At 42.0% G+C, this 26,497-nt stretch overlaps 2 protein-coding genes across 3 annotated transcripts in view; one reads left to right on the top strand and one right to left on the bottom strand.

Annotated features, from left to right (window-relative positions):
- The window catches only part of KIF3A (kinesin family member 3A), a 53,464-nt gene extending 42,921 nt beyond the window's left edge, over positions 1-10,543 (top strand). The window contains exons 12-19 of one of the 2 annotated variants that reach the window (XM_019799039.2): positions 204-360; positions 766-946; positions 1,524-1,634; positions 1,976-2,101; positions 3,927-3,980; positions 4,336-4,404; positions 4,979-5,103; positions 7,072-10,543. In XM_019799039.2, coding sequence (XP_019654598.1) covers positions 204-360; positions 766-946; positions 1,524-1,634; positions 1,976-2,101; positions 3,927-3,980; positions 4,336-4,404; positions 4,979-5,103; positions 7,072-7,120 — 872 coding nt within the window. In that variant the 3' untranslated portion in view covers positions 7,121-10,543. The remainder of the gene's footprint in view (positions 1-203; positions 361-765; positions 947-1,523; positions 1,635-1,975; positions 2,102-3,926; positions 3,981-4,335; positions 4,405-4,978; positions 5,104-7,071) is intronic. The other variant, XM_011224185.3, reaches the window with a different exon arrangement.
- Positions 10,544-17,742: 7,199 nt separating this feature from the next.
- On the bottom strand, positions 17,743-25,467 carry IL4 (interleukin 4). Its single transcript, NM_001304911.1, is given in 4 exon segments — positions 17,743-17,835; positions 20,055-20,177; positions 25,012-25,059; positions 25,333-25,467. Coding segments are annotated over 4 exon segments (399 nt in total).
- Positions 25,468-26,497: the final 1,030 nt, after the last annotated feature.

Below are 26,497 nucleotides of genomic sequence, written 5' to 3'. Positions count from 1 at the left end.
ACATTTTGTTTAGCAATTAGTTAAAAAGTCATTCTAGGAACATAGTAAATAGAAATAAAACATATTATTTATTTGATTTCCTTAAAATATTGATAATTGACTTTGTATTATTGAGGAAATGTATCTTTTATAATGGAAGATAATTTATACAAATCTGAAACATTGACTCTAAAGTGATTGTTGGAATTAAATGACTCATATAGGTAAAAAGAAAGTGTCCCCAGATAAGATGGTTGAAATGCAAGCCAAAATTGATGAAGAGAGAAAAGCACTTGAAACAAAGCTTGATATGGAAGAAGAAGAAAGAAACAAGGCTAGAGCTGAATTAGAGAAACGGGAGAAAGATCTTCTTAAGGCCCAGTGAGTATTACTTAATTGAGATGGATTTGTGATTTAAATTTCTGGTATTTTTCCTAGGATATTTATAAGGAAGAAAATTGAATAGTAATTAAAAGCTTGATTTTTGTTTCCAGAATAGCTTTTTTGGATAGAGGGTTTTGTTGTATGTGTTCTATTTCCAAAAATTACATCTGTTTTTACTATTTTGTCTCTATGTAGGAGGAAAAATTATCAGTGAATTTGAATGTTATAGATTAAATTATAAGTTAATTTATACTACCCTGTGATACAATTTGATAGAGGTGTTACATAATTATATACAAATTCTGAAATTTTGCATCCAAATACTTGTAAGGTTTTGGAAAACGGTATTATAGAATAGTAGGCAATTGATGGATATTAAGTATTCTCATTTTTAATCAACAGACAAGAACATCAGTCTTTGCTAGAGAAATTATCTGCACTGGAGAAGAAGGTAATTGTGGGTGGTGTTGATTTATTGGCAAAAGCTGAGGAACAAGAGAAACTTCTTGAAGAGTCTAATATGGAACTGGAAGAACGGAGGAAAAGAGCAGAGCAACTTCGCAGAGAACTTGAGGAAAAAGAGGTAACGTGACTTTCCGGTTTTGGTTGACACTTTGCCTTCGGTATTTAACTCCTCTAGTGAAAAGCTTTATATCCATCATATTTAATTAATTAAGTATAGTGGACACACAGTGTTACACTAGTTTCAGATGTACATCATAGAGTGATTAAACTTCTCCATATGTTATTCCTTGCTCACCACAAGTGTAGCTGTCATCTGTCACTGTATTATCTATTACAGTACTATTGACTATATTCCCTGTGCTGTCCCTTTCATCCCCATGACTTATTCCCTAACTGAAGGCCTGTGCCTCCCACTAGCCTTCACCCATTTTTTCTATCTCCCCCCACGCCCAACCATCCGTTTGTTTTCTGTAGTGATGGGTCTCTTTATGCTTTGTATTTATTTATTTTTTTTTGGATTGCACATATAAGTTAAATCATATGGTGTCTTATATCTATAATCTTAATAAAATTTTAAAGCAGATCTGTGAATTGCTTTGAAAGATATTAGTTGCTAAACATTTTTATCATTTGTTTAATTAAATTTTTGATTTAATGAAGAAAATTGTTCTGAAGTTTATCAATTTTTGTTGTAGCAAGAACGTTTGGATATTGAAGAAAAATATACCAGCTTGCAAGAGGAAGCACAGGGAAAAACCAAGAAATTAAAGAAAGTTTGGACTATGCTGATGGCTGCCAAATCAGAGGTTGGTCTCCTAGAAATTACCTACAAATGTAGCTCTGAATTAAAATTTTTTTTCTTTGAGTAAGTATGATTAAAAATCCTAAAGAGATCTTAATGTATGCTTACAATTTTAAAGAAATAACATTTTCTCTTTTTTGTGCAATTTCAAATTTTAGCTATGAAACTATATTGTATATTTCCAATAACATGGAAATAGTGATGGGTAATGTCATTCTGTCCATTGTTTGTGAAGGAACTGTGTAAGCTCTTACAGGGTTTCTTAGGCCAGTGCCTATATCAGTTGGAACTGTTTTATATTTAAAATCTTGTTTGCCCTTAGTATTTTTATTGATTTTCTGGTAGATGGCTGATCTCCAACAGGAGCATCAGAGGGAAATTGAAGGCCTACTGGAGAATATTCGACAACTTAGCCGGGAGCTCCGACTTCAGATGCTTATTATTGATAACTTCATACCTCAAGATTATCAGGTAAGAGGGAAATTCTCTGTTCTGGACATTACATCACTGGCGAGGGTGAAGAAATAAGGAATATGAATTCTAATTTAATTGATGGTAAATATTTACTTTTCTATTGTTGGCAGTAAAATTTTCTTGAACTAATGCCATCACATTTCACTTCAGCTGTTAACTTTTTTAATACTAATTCTTTGAGTATATGAGTGTCTAAGAATTTCTCAGCCCTTTGGAGGAGCCCAGATTTTTGTAACTGCATTCAGAATCAGAGTATAGGTCCTATTTATATATTCAATTTAATCCTATAAATAGATTAAACAGAACTCCTTTGCTAATTTTTCTCCCCGCTTATGGATACCACTTGTGTGTATGTGCACGCATGCGTGTTTCTATGTATGGTCTGTGGTTTATATGGTAAAATAAACATAACATGAAATTTACTTTGCTTAACTATTTTTAAGAATACAGTTCAGGGGTGCCTTGGTGGCTCAGTCAGTTAAGCGTCTGACTCTTGATTTCAGCTCAGGTCGTGATTTCAAGAGTCGTGAGATCGGGCCCTGCATCTAGCTCTGTGCTTAGTGGGAAGTCTGCTTGATATTCTCTTTCTCCCTCTGCCCTTCCCTCCTCCCTCTTTCTCTCTCTCCCTCACTGTCTCCAAAATAAATCTTGAAAGAAAAAAAAATTCAGCTCAGTGACATTAAGTACATTCACAATGTTTTGCAATCATCACTGCCATCTCCTGGTGGATGCTGATTCTTAATTCTAGTATAACTTTAAAATCTCAGCCATTTTCTTTACTCAAAATTTCCGTTTTTCTAGTACATTTTAGTAAACATTAACATACTGATTTTTCAAAAATTTATTTTGAGTCTCTATATAGCATGAAGATTTTTTTCTGAAAATAAGCTTTGATATTTTTTTCCTTTGGACCTCAGGTGCACAGAATTAATTATTGGTTCATGGCACATTCTCCTTATTGGTCCTTGGATGACTTGCTTTTATTTAGTTGGTTAGTTTTTGTTTGTTCGTTTGTTTGTTTTGGTTATTTTGTAGTGAACTTGTCATGAATAACAAAAGCTAATACCACAGCAGTAACCTACTTCTTTTTTTTTTTTTAAAGATTTTATTTATTTATTTGACAGAGATAGAGACAGCCAGCGAGAGAGGGAACACAAGCAGGGGGAGCGGGAGAGGAAGAAGCAGGCTCATATGGGAGGAGCCTGATGTGGGGCTCGATCCCACAACGCCGGGATCACGCCCTGAGCCGAAGGCAGACGCTTAACCGCTTTGCCACCCAGGCGCCCCATCAGCAGTAACCTACTTCTAACCAAATGGTTTCCCTCTTCCCTCTTCCACCCCTTACCTCTTCCAACTCAAAGTAACCATTATCCTGAATCCCATGTTCTTCATGTTCTTACCTTGCTTTTTATATAAGAATATAGTTTACTTGCATTTACATGTATTCTTTCAAAATCTGTATTTTTTTATTTATTTAGTAAAGATTTTATTTATTTATTTGAGAGAGAGAACACAAGCAGGGTAAGCGGCAGGCAGAGGGAGAGGGAGAAGCAGTCTCCCTGCTGAGGAGGGAGCCTGATATGAGGCTTGATCCCAGCCCCCTGGGATCATGACCTGAGCCGAAGGCAAACACTTAACTGACTGAGCCATCCAGGTGCCCCACAAAAGTCTGTATTTTTAAATGTATAAAAAAGATAATGCTGTATATAATGTTTTTAGGCATTTTTAAATTTAATATATTAAGATTTTAATTTTGTGAGTATCTTCCAGTATTTCAAATGTTATTAAATATTCAAAGTAGACCGTCTTTGACTCTTAAAAGGAAATGATTGAAAACTACGTCCATTGGAATGAAGACATAGGAGAATGGCAGCTAGTGAGTATTACCTTCATCCTTTCATGAAATACTTATGGAGTGTTTCCTATACACTGGATCTGTGCTGGCTGCGAGGGGAGAAAGATGGTCCAGAGAATGAATCAAATGAGAATCCAGTAGGGTGGATGTTTTCCTAATTAACTATATTATAACACACAGACTTTTCAGGGGAAATGGTGTAAATGGGGCTTCATAGGACTGTATGACCCATAAATCCCTTTCTTTTCCAGCATTCAAATTTCTGGCACATTTTATGAGTGTGACATCAGTATATCTCGTAGTAATTTGCCTTATTTACAGTATTAATTGCTAATTAAGACATTTTTCCTCTCTCCCCTTTTTTTCCTTTTTTGAGAAATGTGTTGCCTACACAGGAAATAACATGAGGAAGCAGACTCCAGCTCCTGATAAAAAAGAGAAAGATGTAAGTGCTTTTTTTTTTTCTTTTGTAACTATAGTCCTTTATTAGGAATGTGGGTCACTAAATTGTGCTATCAATATGATATAAATCAGCTCTGCTGAAAAATCGGTGGATCTTTTGGAAAGAGAAGCCCCAGGAGGGGTGATAGAGGACATTTCTGCTCCCCTCCGTCATGAGGGCAGGCTCCCTCTTTGTACGGCAGGAGGGGCATGGTGGTGTCTTCAGAGCACCCTTATTCATCACCTTTCCAGGCCACGGCAGGAGACAGAGACCAGAATGGGTCTGTACTTCCTCAAGCTAGTCCTAGACTTGGGTCAGCAAAAGCAGCAGCTGCAGGGAAAACAGCAGCAGTTTCCCTTTCCTCTAAAGGAATTTATAGTGTGTCAGGGCTTCTAATTTACCACCCCTTGGTGAATACATTTGAGACAAGTGGCATTAGAAGATATCTTAGACATTTCTTTGGTCTTGTGTTCTGCAGGTTTTTTTCTAGGACTTTATTCAGTATTTTACACCTTCCCCCCACATCTGGTTTGAATCCTTCCTGTGAGAGTGTCTTGTGTTTGTTCCCTTTACTTAGCCCTTTGAAGTGGACCTTTCCCACGTGTATCTTGCCTACACTGAGGAGAGCCTCCGGCAGTCCTTGATGAAATTAGAGAGGCCACGGACTTCGAAGGGGAAAGCAAGGCCAAAGACAGGGCGAAGGTAAGGACTGCTTTTCAGTACTAGGAAATAAAGGCAGTGGGATATTCTAATTAGACACATTGAGGGGAAATTTAGTTAACAAAATAAATATTTTAGCTGTTTTGAAAAGCTGCATTTTAGATGTATTCAAATAATCAGAGTCCTTGTGTAGTTATGATTTAACTAAGTAAAACTAAAGAATTAAATTAAGTCTTCCAACTTCTTTAGTCCTCCTGAGAAATAGAGTTTAATTTACTTTGTTCTATGCAAATATATTAGAAGTCATCTATTATCTTAATCTCTTAATTATTAATAACAATTCTTCTAGTGAGATGCTGATTCATTTACCTGGTCGATTCCCAAGGTCTTGTATTTGCTGTCTTGCTTTTCTATCACGAACATTGCCCCAAGAACCTTGACCTTCTCAATCACCAGTTAAAGAAAACTTTTCTGACCATCTTTCCCTCTCCTTTGAGAGCTGGTTTTGACTGTTGAGTAGTCTGGATGTATCATGACATAAGCCCAGGGAAATCACGGCTGGAGCTTATTTCTTCTCTCCCTTCCCTACATCAAATACTATTCTGCTTATTTAAACTGATTGTAATACTTGGGGCACCTGAAATGATAGGAAATACTAAGCTTATTTTTCCCCTACTTTGAGTATACAGACTTCTGAGTTACATGTAAGATGAAGTTGTATGGTTTTAGTATTTTTGTGTTACATAATATCATAGATATAACCTAAAATTTATAAATTTGGTATTGTTGAACTCAGGAGGTATCAGTAGCATTTTTAAAATGTACAAGTTTTTACCTTTTTTAGCATTTAGGTGCCAGTTGTTGAAAACTTTTCATATGTCAACAGAAGCCAGATGTGTGTATTTAGTGAATGAAGAAATAAAAAAAACACAAATCCCATTAGATCTTTTGTTTTTCCATTTCTTAAGGGAGGTATTTTCCTCTTCACTCTGCAGTTAATAAGAAAAATTACAATGCAAGGGTGATGATAAGCGGTAAGGCAGTTGGCTTCAGTGTAGAAGAAAAATAGGCAGTGGTTGGGACTGGGGAAAGTGGAGAGTGGTCTGTCTGGAGTGAGTGGCTCCTACCCTGTTCCTAGTTTGGGGAATAAAGGGCCGGCCCGTTGTTTCTGGATCTTCTCGTTTCAAAGGAGGAGCCAAAAATCCAGATTATTTACATGACATCTCACAGTTTTTAGTCATTTTTTTTTTAAGCATAAGGACCTGAAACAAATAATTTGATAAGGTATGTGGTTACAGTTTTCAGAATGCTCACTTAAAAATATTTATTTTGTGGTTTCACATAAAAAAAAGTTCGTTTGAGCCTACATTAGATGAGTCACACTTACCATTCTCTGTGTACCAGAATTAGCCTTCTGTATTATGAAAACAATAGATGGCCATAAATATAGGTAAATATACACAATATAAGGTTTATTGATACTGTGTTACTTTACCTGATATGTTCAATGGGATAGCCTCATTAGAAATGCGTAGTTCAATATGCCAAGCAAAATTCCAGTGAACACAGTACGTTCGTGTAGCATTTCCATTGGTCCCTACACAGTGTCTGTAAGGTGCTGCTTAGGATTATTTGTGTCTCTTTGTTTCACTGAATGAACCTGTACCTTCGGCATGCCCCAGAGCAGATAATCAAGGGGTTCAGGTCTGACAAGCATGCAGCCCACTTGGCCTGGCCTGTTTAGTCCAGTTTTAGAAGTTTTCATCCACTCAATCCCTTACATTCTTGTTGGTAGTGTGGAGTGCCATGCCCTTGCACCTACTTTGGGCAACTTCCCTCTAGCCTAAAAAGGTGGGCTTTCATTTGTCTCTTAACATAGTCAGACATGTCAAATGTTGGCCTGTTTCTAGACCTTATGGCCACCCTGTATTACCTGCTACATAATGTAATGTGTTTGCATTCAGTCTTCTAGAAAAGCATTCATGTTTTCTTTTTCTCTCCTCCAAACAGAAAGCGTTCTGCAAAGCCTGAAACTGTAATTGACTCTTTACTTCAGTAAATGTGACAGACTTAAAGTCACAATAAAAATTAGTGATATTCTCATGCCTGGACAAAATCTTTACTTAAAACACTGAAGACTATTCTGTAATTTCAAATAATGGAAGCTGTAAATCATGGAGTAAGACTGGAACTAATGAGTTGCCTAATAAGTCTTAGTCAATATAAATATTAATGTCATATTAAAATTGTACAACTGGTAATTCTTCAAATTGTCATATTACGCTCCAGTTTATACTGTGCAGGGAAGTTGGGGGAGCAACTCAGACTATAGAGAGTTGCAGTTTAAATGTACACATAAGTCTGCTAGTGATTTATTCAACTGCTGTAATAATTAGGTAACTAGATAGTCAAAATAGAAGAAAAACGTAAGTCCTGTTCTGCACACAGAAAGTAGCAGGTCTCATTGTCCTTTGTTGTGCTGTCATATATGAATGCGTGGGCTGCATATCTAAGACATTATTCGATCCTAACACCCGCCTGGCCTGTTTAAAAATGTTCTCATTTTTATACTAACATTCATTGCATTTTAAGTATAAGATGACTCATCTCACTGATCTTAGAAAATTTTATAAAAGTATACATGTTTGAAATACAAAAGTTGGAAATATGTTTCTTCTGGATCTCTTGACCTTTTTTGCTGCTTCAAGTCAAATGCACTTTTTTTGTTCTGGTTTTGTGTTCTCTTGAAGCATTGAATTTGTATGTAGATAGAAAGGAGTCACAGTTGCAGAAAATTAAGAAGCTAATACTGGTCACTGATCTTTGCCCATATGTGTATATTTTCTGAAATTCACTTTGAAGTGTGACTTAATGGATTCTTGCTTTCCTGTGTCTGAGTTCTAAACTGTGATGGAAATTGCTCTGTATCTCCCAACTGAGAAAGGTCTCCATTTTCCACAAAATGTAACCAAAGCAGAAAATATGTATATCTTTTAATTCTTTGGCTTTAAAACACTTTGTTTTGTTTTTATTCATATTTTATAAAAAGAAAATATTTTCCCTGAATTTCTTTTATTGATAACTCCCAGTTCGACAGTATTCCTCTAAAGATAAGAAATTTTATTTTATAGTAAATACGTTGTAATAGAATTGTTCTTATGTTGGCTACTTACAAAATTTAAATTTTTTGTAAGTTAAGCTACACCTAAACAACTTAATGTCATATCTTTTAGGAGTTTCAAAATTATGTAATCAGCCCTGAAGTCCATTGGTTGCAAGTTTGAGACTTCATAAATAAGTATTTACTAAGTGAACAGTATTTTAATAAGTTTGGTTAAATATTGGTTTGTAGTTACAAAGCTGTGTATAGAGTGGGGGTGAGCGAAGGTGGCGTACTTGTGATGTGGTAGTAAAAACGTGTCCCTAAATTTAAAGTACATTTCAAAGGTGGTGTACTAAATGTCCTGTGTATAGTGAATATTTTCTAGATAATAAGAATTGCATTTAACTGGCAACATTTTCTTTGTAATGTGTGAGATAGTTAGAAGTTTATGACTTCTGTGGGGCATTGTTTAGGTACCGTGAAGACTAGAGGTAAACTTGTGTCTTGTAAAAGCTTTGTGTGCACAGAATATCTTGGGAATTGTAGATGCACATTTAACTGTTAGTAACTGCTCTAGAGAAATCTGAATTTTACCAGTAGAAAAACCTGATGCAGACTTCTTTTTAAAAGTCCTTATTTCTAACCTTTAACCATCCAGTTAATAGGAAAGGACTATCTTTATTTTTATTTTATTTTATTTCATTTTTATTTGAGTAGAGTTGACACCGTGTGACATTAGTTTCAGTTGGGCAACACAGTGATTGACCTGCTCTGTTATGCTGTGCTCACCAGAAGCGTCGCTCCCAGCTGTCACCATACAGCGCTCTTAGAATATCATTGGCTGTATGCCCTTTGCTGGGGAAAGGAATAACTTTTGCATTAAGCTTTAAAACACAGGACATTTAAGCCAGTCTGTTAGATTCATTTTTCCATTCCACTTCCGCTGCAGTAACAAAAAGAAATCTGTAAGAAGTCAGAACATTGAGGGATTTACAAAGCAGGCCGCTTTAGTAGTTGTTGTTGTTTTTTTTTAAAGCATTTACATTAGAACTGATTATACCAGATGTACATTAGATATTCATTTTATGAAATACCAAAATAAGATATTCAAGCCAAGCTTGAATATCCATATGAAAACATGGGATACTGACTTTAAAACTATTCATTCAGCTTTAATCATAGCAAATCTGTGGTTTCTTCATGTGTACTGTGTCTTTGTCCATAAAATGAAATATTTTGTAACTTCAGTGTTAATTTCATGAAAGGATATAGATGAAGAAACCTCATTATTTGAAATAAATAGGCAAATTTTAAATGAGTGTCACATATAAATAGGTTGTCGAGTGCATATTTTCTCTTTAATTTAAAAAAGTAATGTTTATTTATTAAAAGGAGCCTTGGTAGAATGTTAATTGTGATATGATCTTTAACAAACCCTGTTTTAAAACCTCAATTATATATACTAATAATTAGGATATTAAAATATAGTAGTACCCCCCATTTTTGTTTAGATTCCTGTAAAATATAAGCTTAATCAAAGTATAGGGGGTGGCCTGCATCTATGTGGAAGTAGAGTCCATTTGCCAAGGTGTGTCTTCTTTTTTCTGGGAAAAGGGGACCTTTTTTGCAGCAAGAAATTTAAGGTTACTTTGGGGGGGGCAGTGCTACTTCATCTGTAACATGGTTTTTAAAGTTATGATTATGGATTTTGGGTGGTTGTTGTTTTCAGTCTTAAAAATCTCTCTCCCCTTAACTCTTACATTAAGGAAAGTCCTTCTCTTTCCTACAGGGCTGTAAATTAAGGAATGGGTAGAGTTTACATTTAAGCACGCCAGTGTCTGCCCAATTTCTTAATGTATACATTGGTTTTCCTTTTTAGTGATTCTTTGTTCTTAAAATGCTAGAAGAAAACCTAGATCTTCCTAGTGCCTTTGAATTTATACTATAGTTTGATTAATTTAAATCATTAATAACTTCAGTAGGATTACTACAATACTCTATACTGGCCAAAATTGCAAATCTTATAATGAGTTTGTTGCATTAATTTCAAAAGCCACACCTTCACTGTATTTTATGTATAAATTGTATTTGTTCAAGTTGTATATATTGATATTGTATGTATACATGCAGCATGGTTAAGTTAGAAATAAAAATCTTTACCTAATACCTCTAGTGCTGGTCTGCTTCTTTCCTGAACTGTCTTGTGTTTATGTCCATCCTGGTATTAGTAGGTATGGTCTTTGTGCTTGGCGTCTCAATTTTGTATGGTTAAGAGCCCTGTGTCATTTTATACCCCAAACATTTCATGTTGTGAGTTTCGAAACAGAAATCATTATGAAACACACACCTAGAACAAAGGTTTTAAAATGTGCTTCTTCTGGGGCACCTGGGTGGGTCAGTTGGTTAAGCATCTGCCTTCAGCTCAGGCTGTGATCAAGGGGAGGTGGGCTCCCTGCTCAGTGGTGAGTCTGCTTCTCCCTCTGCCCTCCACTCATGCTTGTTCTGTCTCTCTCTCTAGTGCTCTCTTTCAGATACACAAAATCTTTAAAAGTTAAAAATAAAAAAGTAAAATGTGCTTCTTTTAATTGATAACCTTTATTTTTTGGGCACCTGGGTAGCTCATTCAGTTAAGCGTCCCACTCTTGATTTTGGCTCAGGTCATGTTCTCAAGGTCGTGAGATCGAGCCCTGTGTCGGGCTCTGTGCTAGGCGTGGAACCTGCTTAAAATTCTCTTTCCTTCTCCTTCTGCCCCCGCCACCCACCCTGCACTTTCTTTATCTCTTGAAAAAAAAGAACAAAACCTTATTTTCTCCAAAAATATTTTTATCCAAATTTTGTTATCCTTTTTACTTGGTATTTGAGAGCAGAAACTTAAAGAGGCGTGTATGTAAAATATATCTGACTAAAAGGTAAATGGAGACATTTCTTAGTGCTAAGATCCCATGATCTCTTTCAGCAATTTTTAATAAGCTTAATCTGCGAAACAAAACATTGCTTGGATTATTGTTAATCACGTATTCTTGTAACAGACATTGATTAATTAGCAGGCTCTGTGCTGGGTGGCCCTAAGAAAGTCTTGGCAGGCACTGAGAAGTTGTGATTCCTCAGCAGGTCTCAGAGGACTTAAATGTGCTTTTTGCATCGGTGACTCCTCTGGCCCTGTCAGCGCTTGCTGTCTTCCTTTTCCCAACTGCTAACTTAGGTCACACTCCTACAGCATGTAGAACTTGAAAACAAGATGAAAGGCCCGCCATGGCTTAAGCCAGAGAATAGAGAGGGCCGCCTTCGCATCCTCTGCCCATCCTCCCCAGCCGAGCTGGAGCCATACCGCCCGAGGCGCGCCCGCGGGAACCCTGCTGCGCCTGTGTTGTCAGGATGCTGCTGAGGACATGGGCTGTCCCAAGGAAGACCCTTGAGAAATCTCTTTTAAAAAACCGAGAACAAAAACAAAACAGCAAAAACCATAGCCGAGGACCAGCCTAGGGGACCGCAGTTAGCCAGGGCTTGCCAGAACAGCCCTGAAGCCACAGCCTAACCTTAAAGCGAGTTGGAGGAGCCTCCAAACACGTTTGTTACAATAGCTGAATGTCTCATTCTTAGGCTGTTTCATTTGCAAAGCAAATCAGGTCTTCAGTCCTCCTTCCGAAGTTAAACAAATGTGTGGGAAAATGATTACGAAGAGGCTACTTCAAAAAGAACCTGTTTCCTCTCAGCATTTATCTTGGGCTTCCTGTGACCCAATCTTCAAGTTACTTTTATCAACGTTATCAGAACATCACTTTGTCTTACCCAAACACGTTTATGGCTCTGACTAAAGAATAAGACAGATCACACATTCTTCCACACCTGCTCCCCTCCCCCACTCCTTTTCAGAGGGCTGGGGAAATTTTAGTGTTTAATCAAAGGCTTTATTTCTCCAGTGGTACAAAGGAATTTAACTGGGACTTTACAACTGCATAAAATATTTCTCGGAGTTGATGCTAATCTTAGTGAGAGGATATTGCCTAACCCAACCTAAAAGTACCAGAGTCATTACAGAAATATTATGTTGGCCTTGATTTCTACTCCATCACGAATTGTGCCACTCCGTCACTGGTGTCTTCTGTATTCACTGTGTGCCTACACGGTACTGGGTCGAAGGTCTTCTCGATGCTCACAGCCTCCCTCAGGAGGGAGAGGTGACCCTAGAAATGAGAATGTCAGCGCAGGACGTCGAGGGCTGTCGTTCAGGAGTGGGAATGGTGAGTGGCCAGGACCAGTGTTCTTCCCGAGCAGCTCAGATGGTATCTAGCACATATCTACCTGACCACAAGGTCAGAAGAGGCTTCTTCCCAGGGAAAGTGTTTTTGGAGATGTCGCAGCAAGTCGGGTAAAGCATCCCAGGCAGCAGGAGTGACATGAATGTGGCTGGGGGGGCATGGGTAGGATGTTGGACAAAGGGCAGAGGGCCATCGGCACAGACGAGCCTGAAAAGGAAAAAGCGATAGGCCAGGACCCTATTGTGAAAGACTTTTCAGTAGGGAATGGGAAGCCGCAGACGGATTTTAAGTGGGTCCCTGATATCATTTGTGTTTTAGAGAAACAGCGTGTGGAAAGGTTGGGAAGGGGTAGCTAGATGGCAGCTGGGACAACAGGTGATATGCACACCTGAGCCCTGGAGACTCTCTTGGTCCTGAGCCAGAGGAGCCCAGCGCCCTGTCTTCTCAGGCAGCTCCCTTGTTCTCTTTACTCCGTTTGGCCAGCAGGTACCCGGCTGTGCAGCCAGCCCGCAGAACACGAGACCATGATTGTGTGTGGTTTCTCCCCGGCCAGTAGGAAATAAGGAGCAGCCGGCTGGGCGCCTGAGCGCATGCAGCTAAGAGAAGTTGACAGAAGGCTGGATGGGCAGCCTGCCCTGTGGAGAGCTGAGGAGAACATGTCCAAGCACTTGGGGCGAACCCAGTTCGGGAAACACTGGGCAGGACCGCGAACTAGATTTTCATTCTCTGCCTGGGAATGCACCTCCAGCTGGGGCTGATGCAATGAACCAAGGACTCAGACTGCGGGAGCAGGGAAAGTGCGTGCCTCACGCTCCGTGGAAGCCTGGAGAAACGGAGAGGCTCCCCTTGCGCACTGTTGGGCCGGGATGTACTGTGCTGCGTGCGAAAGGGGCGCACCGCCCTCTGCGCGGTCCCCATTCTCAGATGATTTGGGCAGCTCGAGAGGCCCTCCAAGATGACGTGTGGGGGAGGCTCACTGGTGTGCACCAGCTAGTAACAACAAGAGCCCCCCTCCCGCCAACCCCATGCTTTCCTAACTGTGGCCCAAGGATGCTTCAGTAAAAGACATTCAACCATAGATTTGAGTGAAACATGTTTTCTTTCGTTCATTTATTCAGGAATATCTCTTAGCTACTGATGTTGTAGATACAGTACATTCATTGGCAAAAGGTGTGGATGGCTGATGGCAGGGAGGGAGCAGTCGAGCCATCATCGTCGTCGTGGTGTGTCGCTTGGGCCAGGCAGAGGCACGTGCGTCCCCTTCCCCCTGAAGCACTGGCTGCTCACTTTCCCCAGTGAAAGAGCTTAAATAACAACTGTCGCACCTTTCCCTGAACTCCCGCTTCTTCCCTTATTCTTTCTATGTGTGTTCATGTCCCTGTGCTCAGTTCATGTGCTCTCGCTCTCTGGGTAAACTCAAGGGCTTACTATTGGGTGTTTCCATGCAGAGCCCAGAACCACCCGTCCGGAAGTAAATAGAAATGTTAGTTGCATCTTAACCATCGAAACTAAGCTTATGACAGGCGTGCCTGGAGCCCGCCTGCCCTTCCGATGGCCCCTTCTTTCTTCCCAACAATCTTTCCTCTTACCATCCTGGCCTCGTACACAAATATAACCCACAACTCATATCCTGTGGCAGACTACAGCTCACATTAGCCATTGAATGCAAATGAGCCTCAATCAAAGAAGAAAGGAAACTGAAGTTTTCAGCATGGCCTTAGAAGGCTCCATGACTCTCTTAGTTACTTGCTGCCCTTGGCATGCTGGTATTTTATGTGGGCAGGGTGAAACTGGCTGTGGTCAGGGTGAGACTTTAAGCTTTTGATTTGTTCCCTTATTTTGAAAGGGTTAAAAAGATGTTACATGTTTTGGTATAATTTTAGCGCTAGTATTAATTTTTGTCACATACGTGGAAGCGAGGAGGAAACGTGAGCGCTCATTCACTGTTACTAGATCCATGTTCTTGCAGAGAGCATGGCTTCAAAAGGCAACTTTCAACAACTTGCCACTGTTTTTGTTCACCCTTTTAATTAAAAAAAAAATAACAGCTTTAAGATATATAATGTAAGTGTACTCCTATTCTATCAAATTCATCTTTCTCAGGCATGCAATTCAGTGGTTTTTGGTATACCCACAGGGTGGCACGGCTGTCACCACTATCTACTATGAGAACATTTTCCTCTCTCCTAAAGAAGCCCTGTGTCCACTAGGAGTTGCTCCCTAGTCCTCCATCCCCCAGCCCCTGGCAACCAGTATTCTACCTTTTTTACCTCTATTGTGTTTCCTCCAAATTTTTATTTAAATTCTAGTTCACGTGGAGTGTAATATTGGTTCCAGGAGTTCAGTTTCGTGGTTCATCACTTAGACACACAGTGCTCATCACGATGAATGCCCTCCTTAATGCCCATCACTCATCTGGCCCACTCCCTACCCCCGGCCCCTCCATCAACCCTCAGTTTGTTCTCTGTCATTAAGAATCTCTTATGGCTTGCTTCCCTCTTTTTTTCCCTTCCCATGTTCATCCGTTTTGTTTCCTAAATTCCACTAAATTCACTCATATGTGAAATCGTATGGTATTTTTCTGTCTCTGACTGACTTTGCTCGGCATAATACGCTCTAGCTCCAGCCACATCATTGCAAATGGCAAGATTTCGTTCTTTCTGATGGCTGAATAATATTCTGTTGCATGTGAGTGTACACACACACATACACCACATCCTCATTTTCCATTTATCAGTTGACGGACACTGGGCTCTTCCCATAGTTTGGCTAGTGTTCATCTACTTTTGCCCTCTATCGATTTGCCCCTTCCAGACATTTCATATAAATGGAATCATACGAAATATAGCCTATTGTGTCTGTCTTCTTTCACTTAGCCTAGCGTTTGCAAGATTCATCCATATTGTAGCATGTATCGGTACTTCATTTCTTTCTACTGCCAAGTAGTACTTTGTTGCGTAGGAAGACCACACTTTGTTTATTTTTTGATCAGTTGATGGGCGTTTGGGTTGTTTCTACTTCTTGCTATTATGGATAATGCTGTGATGAACATTGGCATAGAGGTTTTTGTGGGAACATAAGCTTTCAGTTTCCTTGGGTAGATTACCTAGGATTAAAATTGCTGGGTCATATAGTAACTGTGTTTAACCTTTTGAGAAACTGTCACGCTATTTTCCGAAGTGGCTGCATCATTTCCCTATCACACCAGCAATATGGGTTCCAGCTTCTCCACATCTTCGCCAATATTTGTTATTGTCTGTCTTTTTAACTTTAGTTCTTAAATTTTTAGAAACATTTTCTCATTTATGCTCATGGTCACAGATTTCACATGGAAAGCCAACAGTCTTCTGTCTTCCTTTCACTGATCTTATTCCAAGTCCTGTTCCCAAAACAAACCACCTTCCCTTTTTTGTTTCTAGTTTTTATGGTGGCTACTAGCATAAGTCCAAAACAAAGATTTCTCAGTTCACTTACTGTGGGGTTTTATTTCCCACTTTTTGTTATGAAAACTTAAAAATGTGCATAAAAGCAGAGTAGTGCAATTAGCCCCCGGTGCCCACCCCAGCTACAACGATCATCATCTAATGACCACTCTTGACAACTAGTTTTTGATTTCCCAACGTTAGATATTGTGTGTTAATTTCCCTCCTGAAAAGTGAGGGTTTACCTCATTTATACTACTCCTTCCAAATATTTTATAGTAATTATTTTTAGGCCTTATATTACCTGTCAGTTTTGCGTACTTAAATCTCCTGTTCCTATTCATCGTCCTTAGACAGTGTTGCTCAACTAATCCCTTCCCCAGGTGAGCTGGGATATTAGTGCCCTACCTTTCTTTCTGCTTTTACCTGTCAACCATTTTCAGCTGAACTTTTTTTTTAAGCCTTTTGATTTTTTTTTATGACTCATAAAAGCTTAATTTTTTTAATTTAGCTTTCCTGACTCTGCGCTTGTGCCTTCAACACTTTGACAATGATTTTCTGCTCGACAAGGAAAGCACGCTTGATCCTGTCACAAACACAGCAGACAGGGAACCACCATAGGCCCTGCTGACGTATTTTTTTTTAATTTTATTTTTAAAGTTTTTATTTATTTGAGAGAGAGAGAGCACATGAGCAGGGGCAGAGAGAGAGGGAGAAGCAGGCTCCCCTGCTGACCTGGGGCTCAGTCCCGGCACCCCTGGGATCATGACCTGAACCGAAGGCAGACACTCAACCCACTGAGCCACCCAGGCGCCCCATGTTTTTTAGTTTTAGACGACCTCATAAGGACTTTAAGTCTCACAGCACGAACTCCTCGAAGTCAGCTGGGCACACGCCACATGCAGATTTTGGTACCTTCTCAACCTTCTTGGTACGAAAGAAAACGATTCTCTTACCAGGGGTTTGGGACAGCCTAGTTTTGGTCAAGGCATGTCAGTTTTGGTCGAGGGCAGCCTAGGACGGCATGTCAGACATTGGGCCATTCTGAATGTCTACGGACGCCGTCCCCGGTAGAGGCAGCTGTACCTTTTGCACCATCAGGTTGATAGCATTCGGTCTGTTCTGTAATTCCAACTAAGTCACCTGTGCTTTGTTGGTTGGTTGGTTCTAAGACTTGAAAATCAAGGGAATTCACGTGATCAGGACTGTAAATACTGTTCACTGCGGAGCTGTGTAGTGTGCTGGAGTTCTATTCCCCACCCCCCCACAGACTCAGTGTGATAACTGGGTGTCAGTGAGGGAGGAATGTGCTAAGCATCCCGTTAGCACCTTTTTTTATTCAACATTAGTTGGTGGTTAGTGGCACTCATGGACCCGCTCTGCACACTCTCCTGTCATGTACATCTTGCGTGGCCTTGCACTCTTTAATCATTTCGTGCGTTACATCCCCATCGGGAGGGAGAACTCCTTGAGAGGGGCGTGGTCTTCTTTTACTTCTTTTTTTTTTTTTAAGATTTTATTTATTTATTCGACAGAGATGGAGACAGCCAGTGAGAGAGGGAACACAAGCAGGGGGAGTAGGAGAGGAAGAAGCAGGCTCATAGCGGAGGAGCCTGATGTGGGGCTCGATCCCATAATGCCGGGATCACGCCCTGAGCCGAAGGCAGGCGCTTAACCGCTGTGCCACCCAGGCGCCCCTTCTTTTACTTCTATACCAATTTTAGTCTCTTAGTAAATTGAATTGGTTTCCCCAAGAGTTGTCCAGTAAATAGAAGCAATGCCACTGAAGTGACGCCCTGCTGTTCGATTCTACATATACTTTATTTTATAATGTTATAAATATATAAATACTTTTAAAATAAAGGTATTAAAAACTCATAAATTAAAATATTCAGCTTCAGTGCCTGTAGTATTTCCTTTGCACGATCGCTTTTAGCCTTTCCAAGAAGTCTCTCAGCGTACTCTTCTTGACTTCATTCACTGAACAGGTCTGCAAAAGACACATTTCATTAGCTTGCGTTGCTAAGTCAGAGTCTGTCTCTCATGCCTGTCCACTTGAGTCAGGCCTCCTCTGGCACTTGCCACCCAAACAGTTCTTTCCAAACAGGGCCTCCTGTCTAGTGTGACTGGGAGTCTGTGTCGGCCACGAGGCCAGCATGGTTTGCCGCTCTTCTGTGCATGCTACTAGACTCCTAGAAATGGTCACTCTAGCATCACCACCTGTGTACTTTTGGGGGCTGCCGCACACTCTGGAGAGGTGTGTCACAGCTGGGTGCGCCTAGGGGTCTAACATGAGGTGGAGGCTCCGACCTGCCTGCTGCCGTACTGGGCCTTCTGAGGGCCACCTGGACCGCAGAGAGAGATTCATTCCATTTGCCCTCCTGCCCGTAAACGGCAGCACTCCAGCTTGACAGCACCTCACGTGGAAAGGATTCCATGCACCTACCCCAGGTCACTGCTTCAGTCCGGACCTCCGCTCTGTCCCGTCATTAGTTACGTTGCTTAGGACAAACTACTTCCTTTATAAAAGCTTCGATTTCCTCCCTTGGTAAATGGGGACAATTGTGCCCTACTTTTTAGGGTAATTAAAAGGATTAAAATAGAGAACGAGTGTAGTGTCAGCTCCCTAGTCCTTTACCTTCCCTTAAAAATCAGGTGACAGGCCCAGCAAGGGGATAAATGTCCCCAATTCTGGGCTCTTCCTCTTTCCCACACTACCAGTTCTCCCCTCTCCTCTGGATCATTCCCGCTGGCGTATTAAGCTGCTGGATATGTGCCCCACCTCAGAAGAACTGCCCTTACTCCTGCCCTTCAGCTCTTGTTCCGTTTCTCTGCAGTCTGATAGCAGAACACCCCAAAAGAGTTTCCTGTGCCGCCTGCCCCTTTCTTTTCACTCCTCCCCACCGGCATTCTCTGTGGAAGCCGCTCCTGTCAGCTATCATCCCAGATCCATTGGCCATTCTCATCTTCATCTGACTTGACCTTCCGGTACATTTGACACATTGGATCCCTCCTTGTTTAGAGTTTCGTCACTTGCTCTCTGGGGCACCACACGCTCTTCCGTCTCCTCCCAGTTCACTAGTTAATTCTGTGTCTTTTGCTGGACCTCTTCTTCCTGACTTCTGTATGTGAGGGTGCTTCTGGGCTTAGTCCTTGTATTTCTTACTCTGTGTTATTCAGATCTAGGGCTTTAAATAACATCTTTCTGAGGACTCTTCATTTTATATCACAAGTTGTGACCTCTCCCCGAAGCCTCATACTTTTCCTATAATCTCAGCGTCTCCACTTTGGCTATCCAAGAGGTATCTCAAACTTAGTATTGATAAATCAAACTCCTGATCTTGGGCTCAACCTCCAGCCCTGCTTTGCACCCAGTTTTCTAGGCACCAACCATCTCCCAAAAGGCTTAGGCTGGGAACCAAGAGGCCACTTTTACTCATTCCCTCACCTCTCACAGTGGGTGTTCTGGCTCTATTTTTCGTTATATCCCAAATCTAACAACCTATCGCTGCTAAGCCTTTGAAACTACTATAACCTCCAACCTGGGTTACTGTGATAGCCTCCCAGCAGGGCAGCTTGCTTCTGTGCTTAGCCCGGGTCAGTTTACCACGCAGCAGCCAGAGTGATCGTTTTAAATCACATAAATCAGATTGTAGTCTCTGTTTTGCTCAAAACCCTGTGGGTGTATGCTGCCATACTTCGGGTAGCATCCAAAGACCATGTGTGATCTACTAAAATCCTCTTTGCTTAATCTGATGCAGCCGTCCTGGCTTTCCTACTGATCTTCTACCTCAGGGTGTTGGCACAACTGCTTCCTCTGCCTGAGATGCTCTTTCCCCAGTTAGTCCTATAGCCTGCTCCTTCACTTAATTCAAATATTTGGTCAGGTGATGTCACCGACTGTCAGCCCTTTCCCTCCTGACCCCTATATTCTTTATTCCTTTATTTTGCTTGATAGCACTTACTACCACTGGCTATAATATTACATGTTTGTTTGCTTTTCTAACTCCCCCACTAGAACATTCTGTGTGAGCAGGCACTGTATCCCCAGTGCCTAGAACAGCAGCTTGCACTCATAGAGCCTCAACTAATATTTGCAGAGTGAACGAATGGGTTGATTAATCAAGGGTATTCTGACTCTTAAGGACGAACGGTTAGGAGTCAGGCTGCTGTCCATCAGGAGCCAAGGGTCGGCATGATTCAGCTTACCATGTTTGCCATTGTCTTGAGGTTCCTGTGAAGCCCTCCGAGGAGTTTGTTGGAGCAACTGTGTGTAGAGAGCTGCTGAAGCACAGTTGTGGCTCTGCAGAAGGTTTCCGTATCAGTTGTGTTCTAGAAAGAGAAATGCCACAGTTAGCCATGTGCTAGCTCTGTTTTGAACATGGGAGAGACGGTTTTCCTTGTGATTGCTTCTTTTCAGGAGGACAAGTGGAGAAAGTGAGTTTGCTCACGGTGGATCAGGTATTCAGATATTCCTTTCATGTGAATGAAGACTGCAGGTCACAGTAAAGACCACTTCCAATTACCTACAAATGCAGCAAACTTCTCTTTTCCCTTGGACGATTTTGCTGAAAGTCTACCCGAGTAAAGGCACTCGATTAAGTAAATGACAGAATGGGGATTTGAGTCTAGAACCATCCATCTCTGCCTGTGATCTATGTCCATTTTTCTCCACCATGCAAGCCTATATGAGCTTGTCATCAGATTGTGCTCTGTCTCATTGCTGTAAGGTTTTAAAGTGCAGGTTTCCCCGGAAATCCTGCATGCTTATTGAATAAATGAGTGCCCATCCTGTGGCCTGGACACTGGTGCTTTGGGCCGTGCTCTCCATTTAGCCTGCGCTGTGGGAGATGACCGTGTGTGCCAAGCTCGGGGTCCATGTGAGGAGATGAGGTGTCTACCCATACAGTTGGAGAGGCGTGCCAAGATTAGGGCTAGGCGCGAGATCAGAGGAAGCTTCTGGGAGAGGGTGCGATTCCGCTGGGCCATGGACACAGCTTCTAGAACAGGCCTTTGGCCTAGTAGGTGCAGCGTCAGTACCTCCGTGGAATGCTGGCAGCCCCGATGTGTATCTGGCCACATGGCTCTTCCTGGAGACGTTTGGGCCTTAGACCAGGGAATGTACAGGTGGGAAAATAGCTCTTTTGGGGAACTTGTCAGAGGGATTGTGACTCAGTCTGAACCAGGCCTGGTGTGTCCTGTCACTTTGCACTGAAGAATGAAATCATGGAGTGCGGAGAACGGTCCTTGCTCGAGCCGGATCTGGCTCAGATCAAGCTGTCTCCAGCCTCTGCGTGGACATGCTTTAGTCCCTTGCCACCCCAAGTGTGATCCAGGAAGCAGCAGCACGGACATCACCTGGGAGCTTGTTAGAAATGCAGAATCTCACACCTGCCCTCTAGACCTCCTGAATCGCAATGTACATTAACATAAACCACTGGGGGATTTAGATGAGAAGTACCACTGGGGCAGTTTTTTAAGTTCTTGCATATTGTTTCTGATTATAAAGGTAATGTATGTTTACTGTAAGGGTAATATATATTCAGCAAAAATGCATTCAATCAGTCCCACCAGCCAGAGATAACTTGATGAATATCTTTCCATTTTTAAAAATACTTTTTTAAAAATGGGAACCAACTATTGATACTGTTCTGTAGCCTTTTTACACAGTCCATAGTACAAACATTAAGTCATTCAGTAGTATATAAGAACATGGGATTGAGAGCTGTATGGGACCCCATGGCATATTTGTACCATAATTGGGTAATAGGGTAAATACCCTGTCATTGCATTTTTTTGCTTGTGTATTGTGGCAGTGAGTCATCTGTGTAAATCTGTGTGTTCATCTCTTATTTCTTTAGGCCAAATTCTAGAAGTGCATTTCATATTTTAGGGTTTTTCCAGGAAGATCTAGACCCAAACTGAGGTACTAGAACCCTAGCCTGCAAGAGCTTCCTGTTCCCCTGTGGGCTTTGATGGCCTATTGGCAAGGCCTTTGGAAGGACACACGTTTAATGAACCGGCCAAGAGCCCTCCTGGAAATATCTCTGGGCTGTGAGAGTCAAGAAACCCCCGTCAGTCTCCGTATCTTTGGAGGCTTAGTGGGTGAGCAGAGGTGGTGACGCGAAGGGTAAGGCCGATGCTGGCTGTGTGTGCACATGGAGGGAGATAGCTGTGCTGCTGGAGAGAGAACAATGAGATTCAAGAAGACCAAAAAGAGAAGAGCCCCTTTGCTTATTTTTTCATCAAAACCTCATGAGACTTTTCTAAAACTTTGGCTTGGAGCCTAGAAATGACTGCCTCAGCTTTGAGTATATGGCCTGTGATACAGGAAAAACACCCTCAGGCAGATTCTTCAAAGGGTTTGCTAAAGGCAAGTAGGATAGAATAGGAATTGAAAAGAGTTTGAATCAAATGGGAAAACTCTAAAAGAAAAAAACTTGAACTAATTCTGCAGGCAGTTTTCGTGAAGACCTTAAGGTTTTAGTTCCATTGGAATTGCAGCTATAGAATTCTACTCCATACCGACGGCTGGCGTCTGCTCACCACAGCCTACTGGACCTTGCAGTTCAGGACTGCTTGGGAAAAGAGACTGAAAAGGAGGAACTTGGGCCCACGCTAGACAGAAGCCTGGCACTCATGGGAGTATCAGCAAATGGTGGAAGACCATCTAGGGCTTCTGTGGCAGAGACGCTGTTAGATTTCCAACATGGTCCTTGACTAGCTTCACTTAGGGCCATAAAAATCTAGTCCTCGTTGTGCTTACTCATTATCCCCACCTCGGCCTAAATTTAGTGAGCCAATGCTATACATGAGAAAGTCTCTCACTTCTACTTAAAAAAAAAAAAAAAAAAAAAAAAATTTGAGGGTTGGCATAGAACCATCTGAGGAATCATGGACTTGAGCTCTCTTTGGAAAGGAGGAAATACCTCCCACTAATGGTCCACCCAAGACATCCATCAGAGACCAGCCAGCTTGCTTGCTTTCCACTTTGCCCTTTCCCAGAGCACCCTAGCTTCAGAGGTACTGGGCAGGCACTGCCTGTGAAGCCCAGGGTTCAGATCCACGCTTTCTTTCCAGCAACTCCCAAGAACAGGATCCCACCTGACTTGGAGATAATAGAATTCTTGATCCCCCAAAGAAAGAAAACTGATACATTGGATTTTGGAAAGATGTCCTCCTTTGGCAACACAAAGAGGTAACGTTTCCTCCCACATACCACCTTGGTGGGTTTTGAAAATAACAGCCTTTCCTTATTCTGTAATATCTTAATAAGTAAGCAGGGCTGTGTCTTTGAGGAAAAGAAAGAATGGAACAAGGAGATTGGTAATCCAGGAGGAATAGTAGCAGTTTGAGGAAGGCCTGTGAGACAGGTAGGAGTGAAGGAGGACAGTGGGGACTCGTTTCAGCAGATGTCTACCCATGCGGTGAGGGGCTGTGTGCTAATGAGGAAGAGGATGGCCGCGAACACCAGCACGTGATGTGGCCTGGCCTGCACCTCAGCAAGGGTGAGACTGGTCTGGTCTTCTACGGCTGGCCCTGACTGGAGTCACAGAGACTTGGATCTTTTCCAGCCACTGGCCCCTCCTTCTTAGAATTACTGCTCCTCTATAACCAGTTTTCACCTTTAACCAAGAGTTATATCATTTTATACTAACACTTTCCACTAAAGAATTGGATTCCAACCAACTTTCAAAATCACTTTCATATCTTCAAATGTGGAAGCCGAGGCACAGGGAGATATGGAGACTGGCCAAAGGCCACATAGCTAGTTAATGGCAAAACTGTGGCTAAAGCCACAGGCTGTGTCACTTCGAGACGCTCGGCACTTTGGGGCCCAGCCCTTGGCTTTGACAGAGCCCTCTCGGCAGCGCGGTGCCATCTGAGTACCCAGGGCACAGCCCAGTGGGCTCCTGGCTATTTCCTACGTATATAAAATGTTAATAGCTGATATATATTATACAATTCTATGTGTATACAGAATCTCCAAGTCCTTTCAGCCTCCTGATGGATAGAGTCTGAAACAGGATGAGATTCTAAAGGACAAAATTATGTAATATGTATTATTAAAGAATATGATACATTATGCATTAATATTACATAATATATATGATTATATTACAGTATTACATAGTATTGTATATCAGATTCCTCAACTAATCTCCAATGAGATGAGATGGTCCAGACAAAGCCCAAGGAACAGTTTTCCTCACAAAGTAGGACGGGTGTGTTCTGTGGCCCGGGTGCTGGGGTGTGGCTGTGGCCAACCTGCACAGCTGCCCTCCTGGCCACCCCGTCCCCTCTAGTCCGCGTGGAAAGCAGGTGGTTAGGAGACCATTGGCAAATTGAAGCTTTGGGTTTTTCATTCTCAGTCTTGTGTTTCCATGAAAACAGGAACTGATGTGCACAAACCTATTGACATGGCTGTAGTCATATGTTTGTCAGAGAAAATGCACTATCAGCTGTCAAATCTGTCTCCTCCCACTAAAGATAGAGGGGCGGGGGTGAGACGGTACAGGAGGCGGAAAGGCGAGATGCCCAAGCAGCCAGGGCCAGGGATGTGTGGGACCCCGTGTGGCAGGGCAGTTCTGGACCAGGCTGGAAGGGGCTTGGCAGGACATCGCAGCTGAGGGTCTCTGGAGAGCCACCCCCGGAGCCAGTGGGCTGTTAGATGACCAGGCTGCGGAAAAGGAGGGCCTCTGGCACTACCTTCTCTGTTGCCATAGGAAGTCTCTTAGACAAAATGAAAGCTCCCTCGACCTGTAATCTCCATATCTCTTTTTGTGACACCATTTGGTTTTTCAGAAATGTGCGGGCCAGAAAAACTCTCCTTCAACAAGCATTTATTGAGCGCCTCCTATATTCCAGGTACTAGGCTGGGATATAGGAGGAAAAGAAGGAGCCGTTCCCTGACCAGGATTGGAATTAGGATCACAAAAATCCATGCTTTCCATTACACATCTTCTAAGTCAAGTGAAACCAGAAACACTAAAACATGCTTGAGAGTAAAGATCAGAATTCTCATTCTTAAAAACATCTAACGCCTTCTAGTTAATTTGGGTCTGTTCACTTTCTGTTAAAAAAAGTTTCTTGTTCGAACCCCTGTAGATGGTTTTCCTCTCCCAAGTCACTCACGTGCCAAAGCAGACCCCGGGACAGCCCTTACCTTTGGGGCAGCGAAGATGTTGGTGACGGTCAGCTCCATGCACGTGTCCTGGCCCGGAACGAGAGGGCAAGAGAGAGTCACTTCCAGCTGTACAGAGGGCTCCTTGCCGGGCGCCCTGACTCCCTCCAACCGCGCAAACTGCCTACGATCGCCGCACAGAACAGAAAAGCTGCTGCAGAGAAATCTCCGCTCTGCTCCCTGTCTGTCACCAACCACCAACCACCAGCTTCTCTGGAAGCTGTGATGTTCTTCTCAAGGTCTAAGAAGTACCCACAGCCTCTCCAGAACATCTGGAGAGATGGTGCCTGATAGCTTACTCACGTTTCTCGCTGTGAGGATGTTCAACGTTTTGATGATCTCTTTAATGGTAATATTGAAGTTATGTCCGTGGACGAAGGTGCTGGTGAGTGCTAGTAAGCAGACCAGAGTTGGAATCAGTTGGGAGGTGAGACCCATTAATAGATCTCTGTTTGCAGTGACAATATGAGACAAATCAGTTTACTAGGAGAGGCTCACAATGCAATTCTGACAGAGATATCTCTATATATAGATTTAAAATTGCTGAAACTGAGGGAAAATGAGGGAAATTGGAAATTTTCGTTACACCAGGTTGTCAGTCATTTGGGGCCAATCAGCACCTCTCTTCCAGGAGAAAAAATACCTCACAGAAACAGGTAAAATGTTCCTGTGAAATCATACCAATAGGAAAATGAAACCTTTTTTTAAAATTAACTACAAAGTATCAGCATAGGAAATTACACCATAATTCACTCTTCAGATTAATCTTATCAGCTTGGGGTTGCTGCTGGCTTCTTGTTTGCACAGAAGGAAGAGGCCACAGGTGTCCGAATTTGTTTTAGTGCAGTCCTCCTGGGGAAAGATAGAGTAATATCAAGAAAGTTTGACTTGAATAGTGTTTCAGCCTGGCTTCTTCCAAGTATGGGTGGCATCTTGGAAACTCTCCTCTTGTGGAAAAGCTGATCTGGGGTTCTTTCTTGAGGTGGAAGGAAAGTAATGGGCAGACTGTCTCCTGTCCCAGCACTCAGGCATGCCATTCCTTCAGGCTTAGGACTTTGGCAAAAGGCTGGTGCCACCAGGTGGTGCTTAGTCTGGGTCACATCAGGTCCACGGTCCTTAGCAATACGGGGGCCTCTTGGCAAGGCGTGTCTATCTGGAGGTGTTAGGAATGACCGCTTTGTAAATGGAACTTAAATACATCCTCAGCTAATTAGGAAAAAGAACCATAATCTTCCTGGTTTACAAATCAGTTGTCTTTGTCGACGCCCCATATCTGATTCCCATGGCCCCAGTGAGGTCCTGGCACCCCTCCTACGCACGCAGTGGAGCAGGATTCCTGTGCCCAGCACCGCTCAGCTGTTTGCTCCTGAGACTTGGCTTCTCTGTCCCATCCAGTCCCTTCCCCTGCTTTCTGACCTTCCTCTCCCTACTGATTTCCTCAGGTCACGTAGAAAGGATTCCTGCTAAG

Source organism: Ailuropoda melanoleuca, chromosome 3 (assembly GCF_002007445.2).
Source record: "Ailuropoda melanoleuca isolate Jingjing chromosome 3, ASM200744v2, whole genome shotgun sequence".
In the NCBI taxonomy this organism is placed as follows: domain Eukaryota; kingdom Metazoa; phylum Chordata; class Mammalia; order Carnivora; family Ursidae; genus Ailuropoda; species Ailuropoda melanoleuca.
This window is presented reverse-complemented; position numbering and strand designations above follow the sequence as displayed.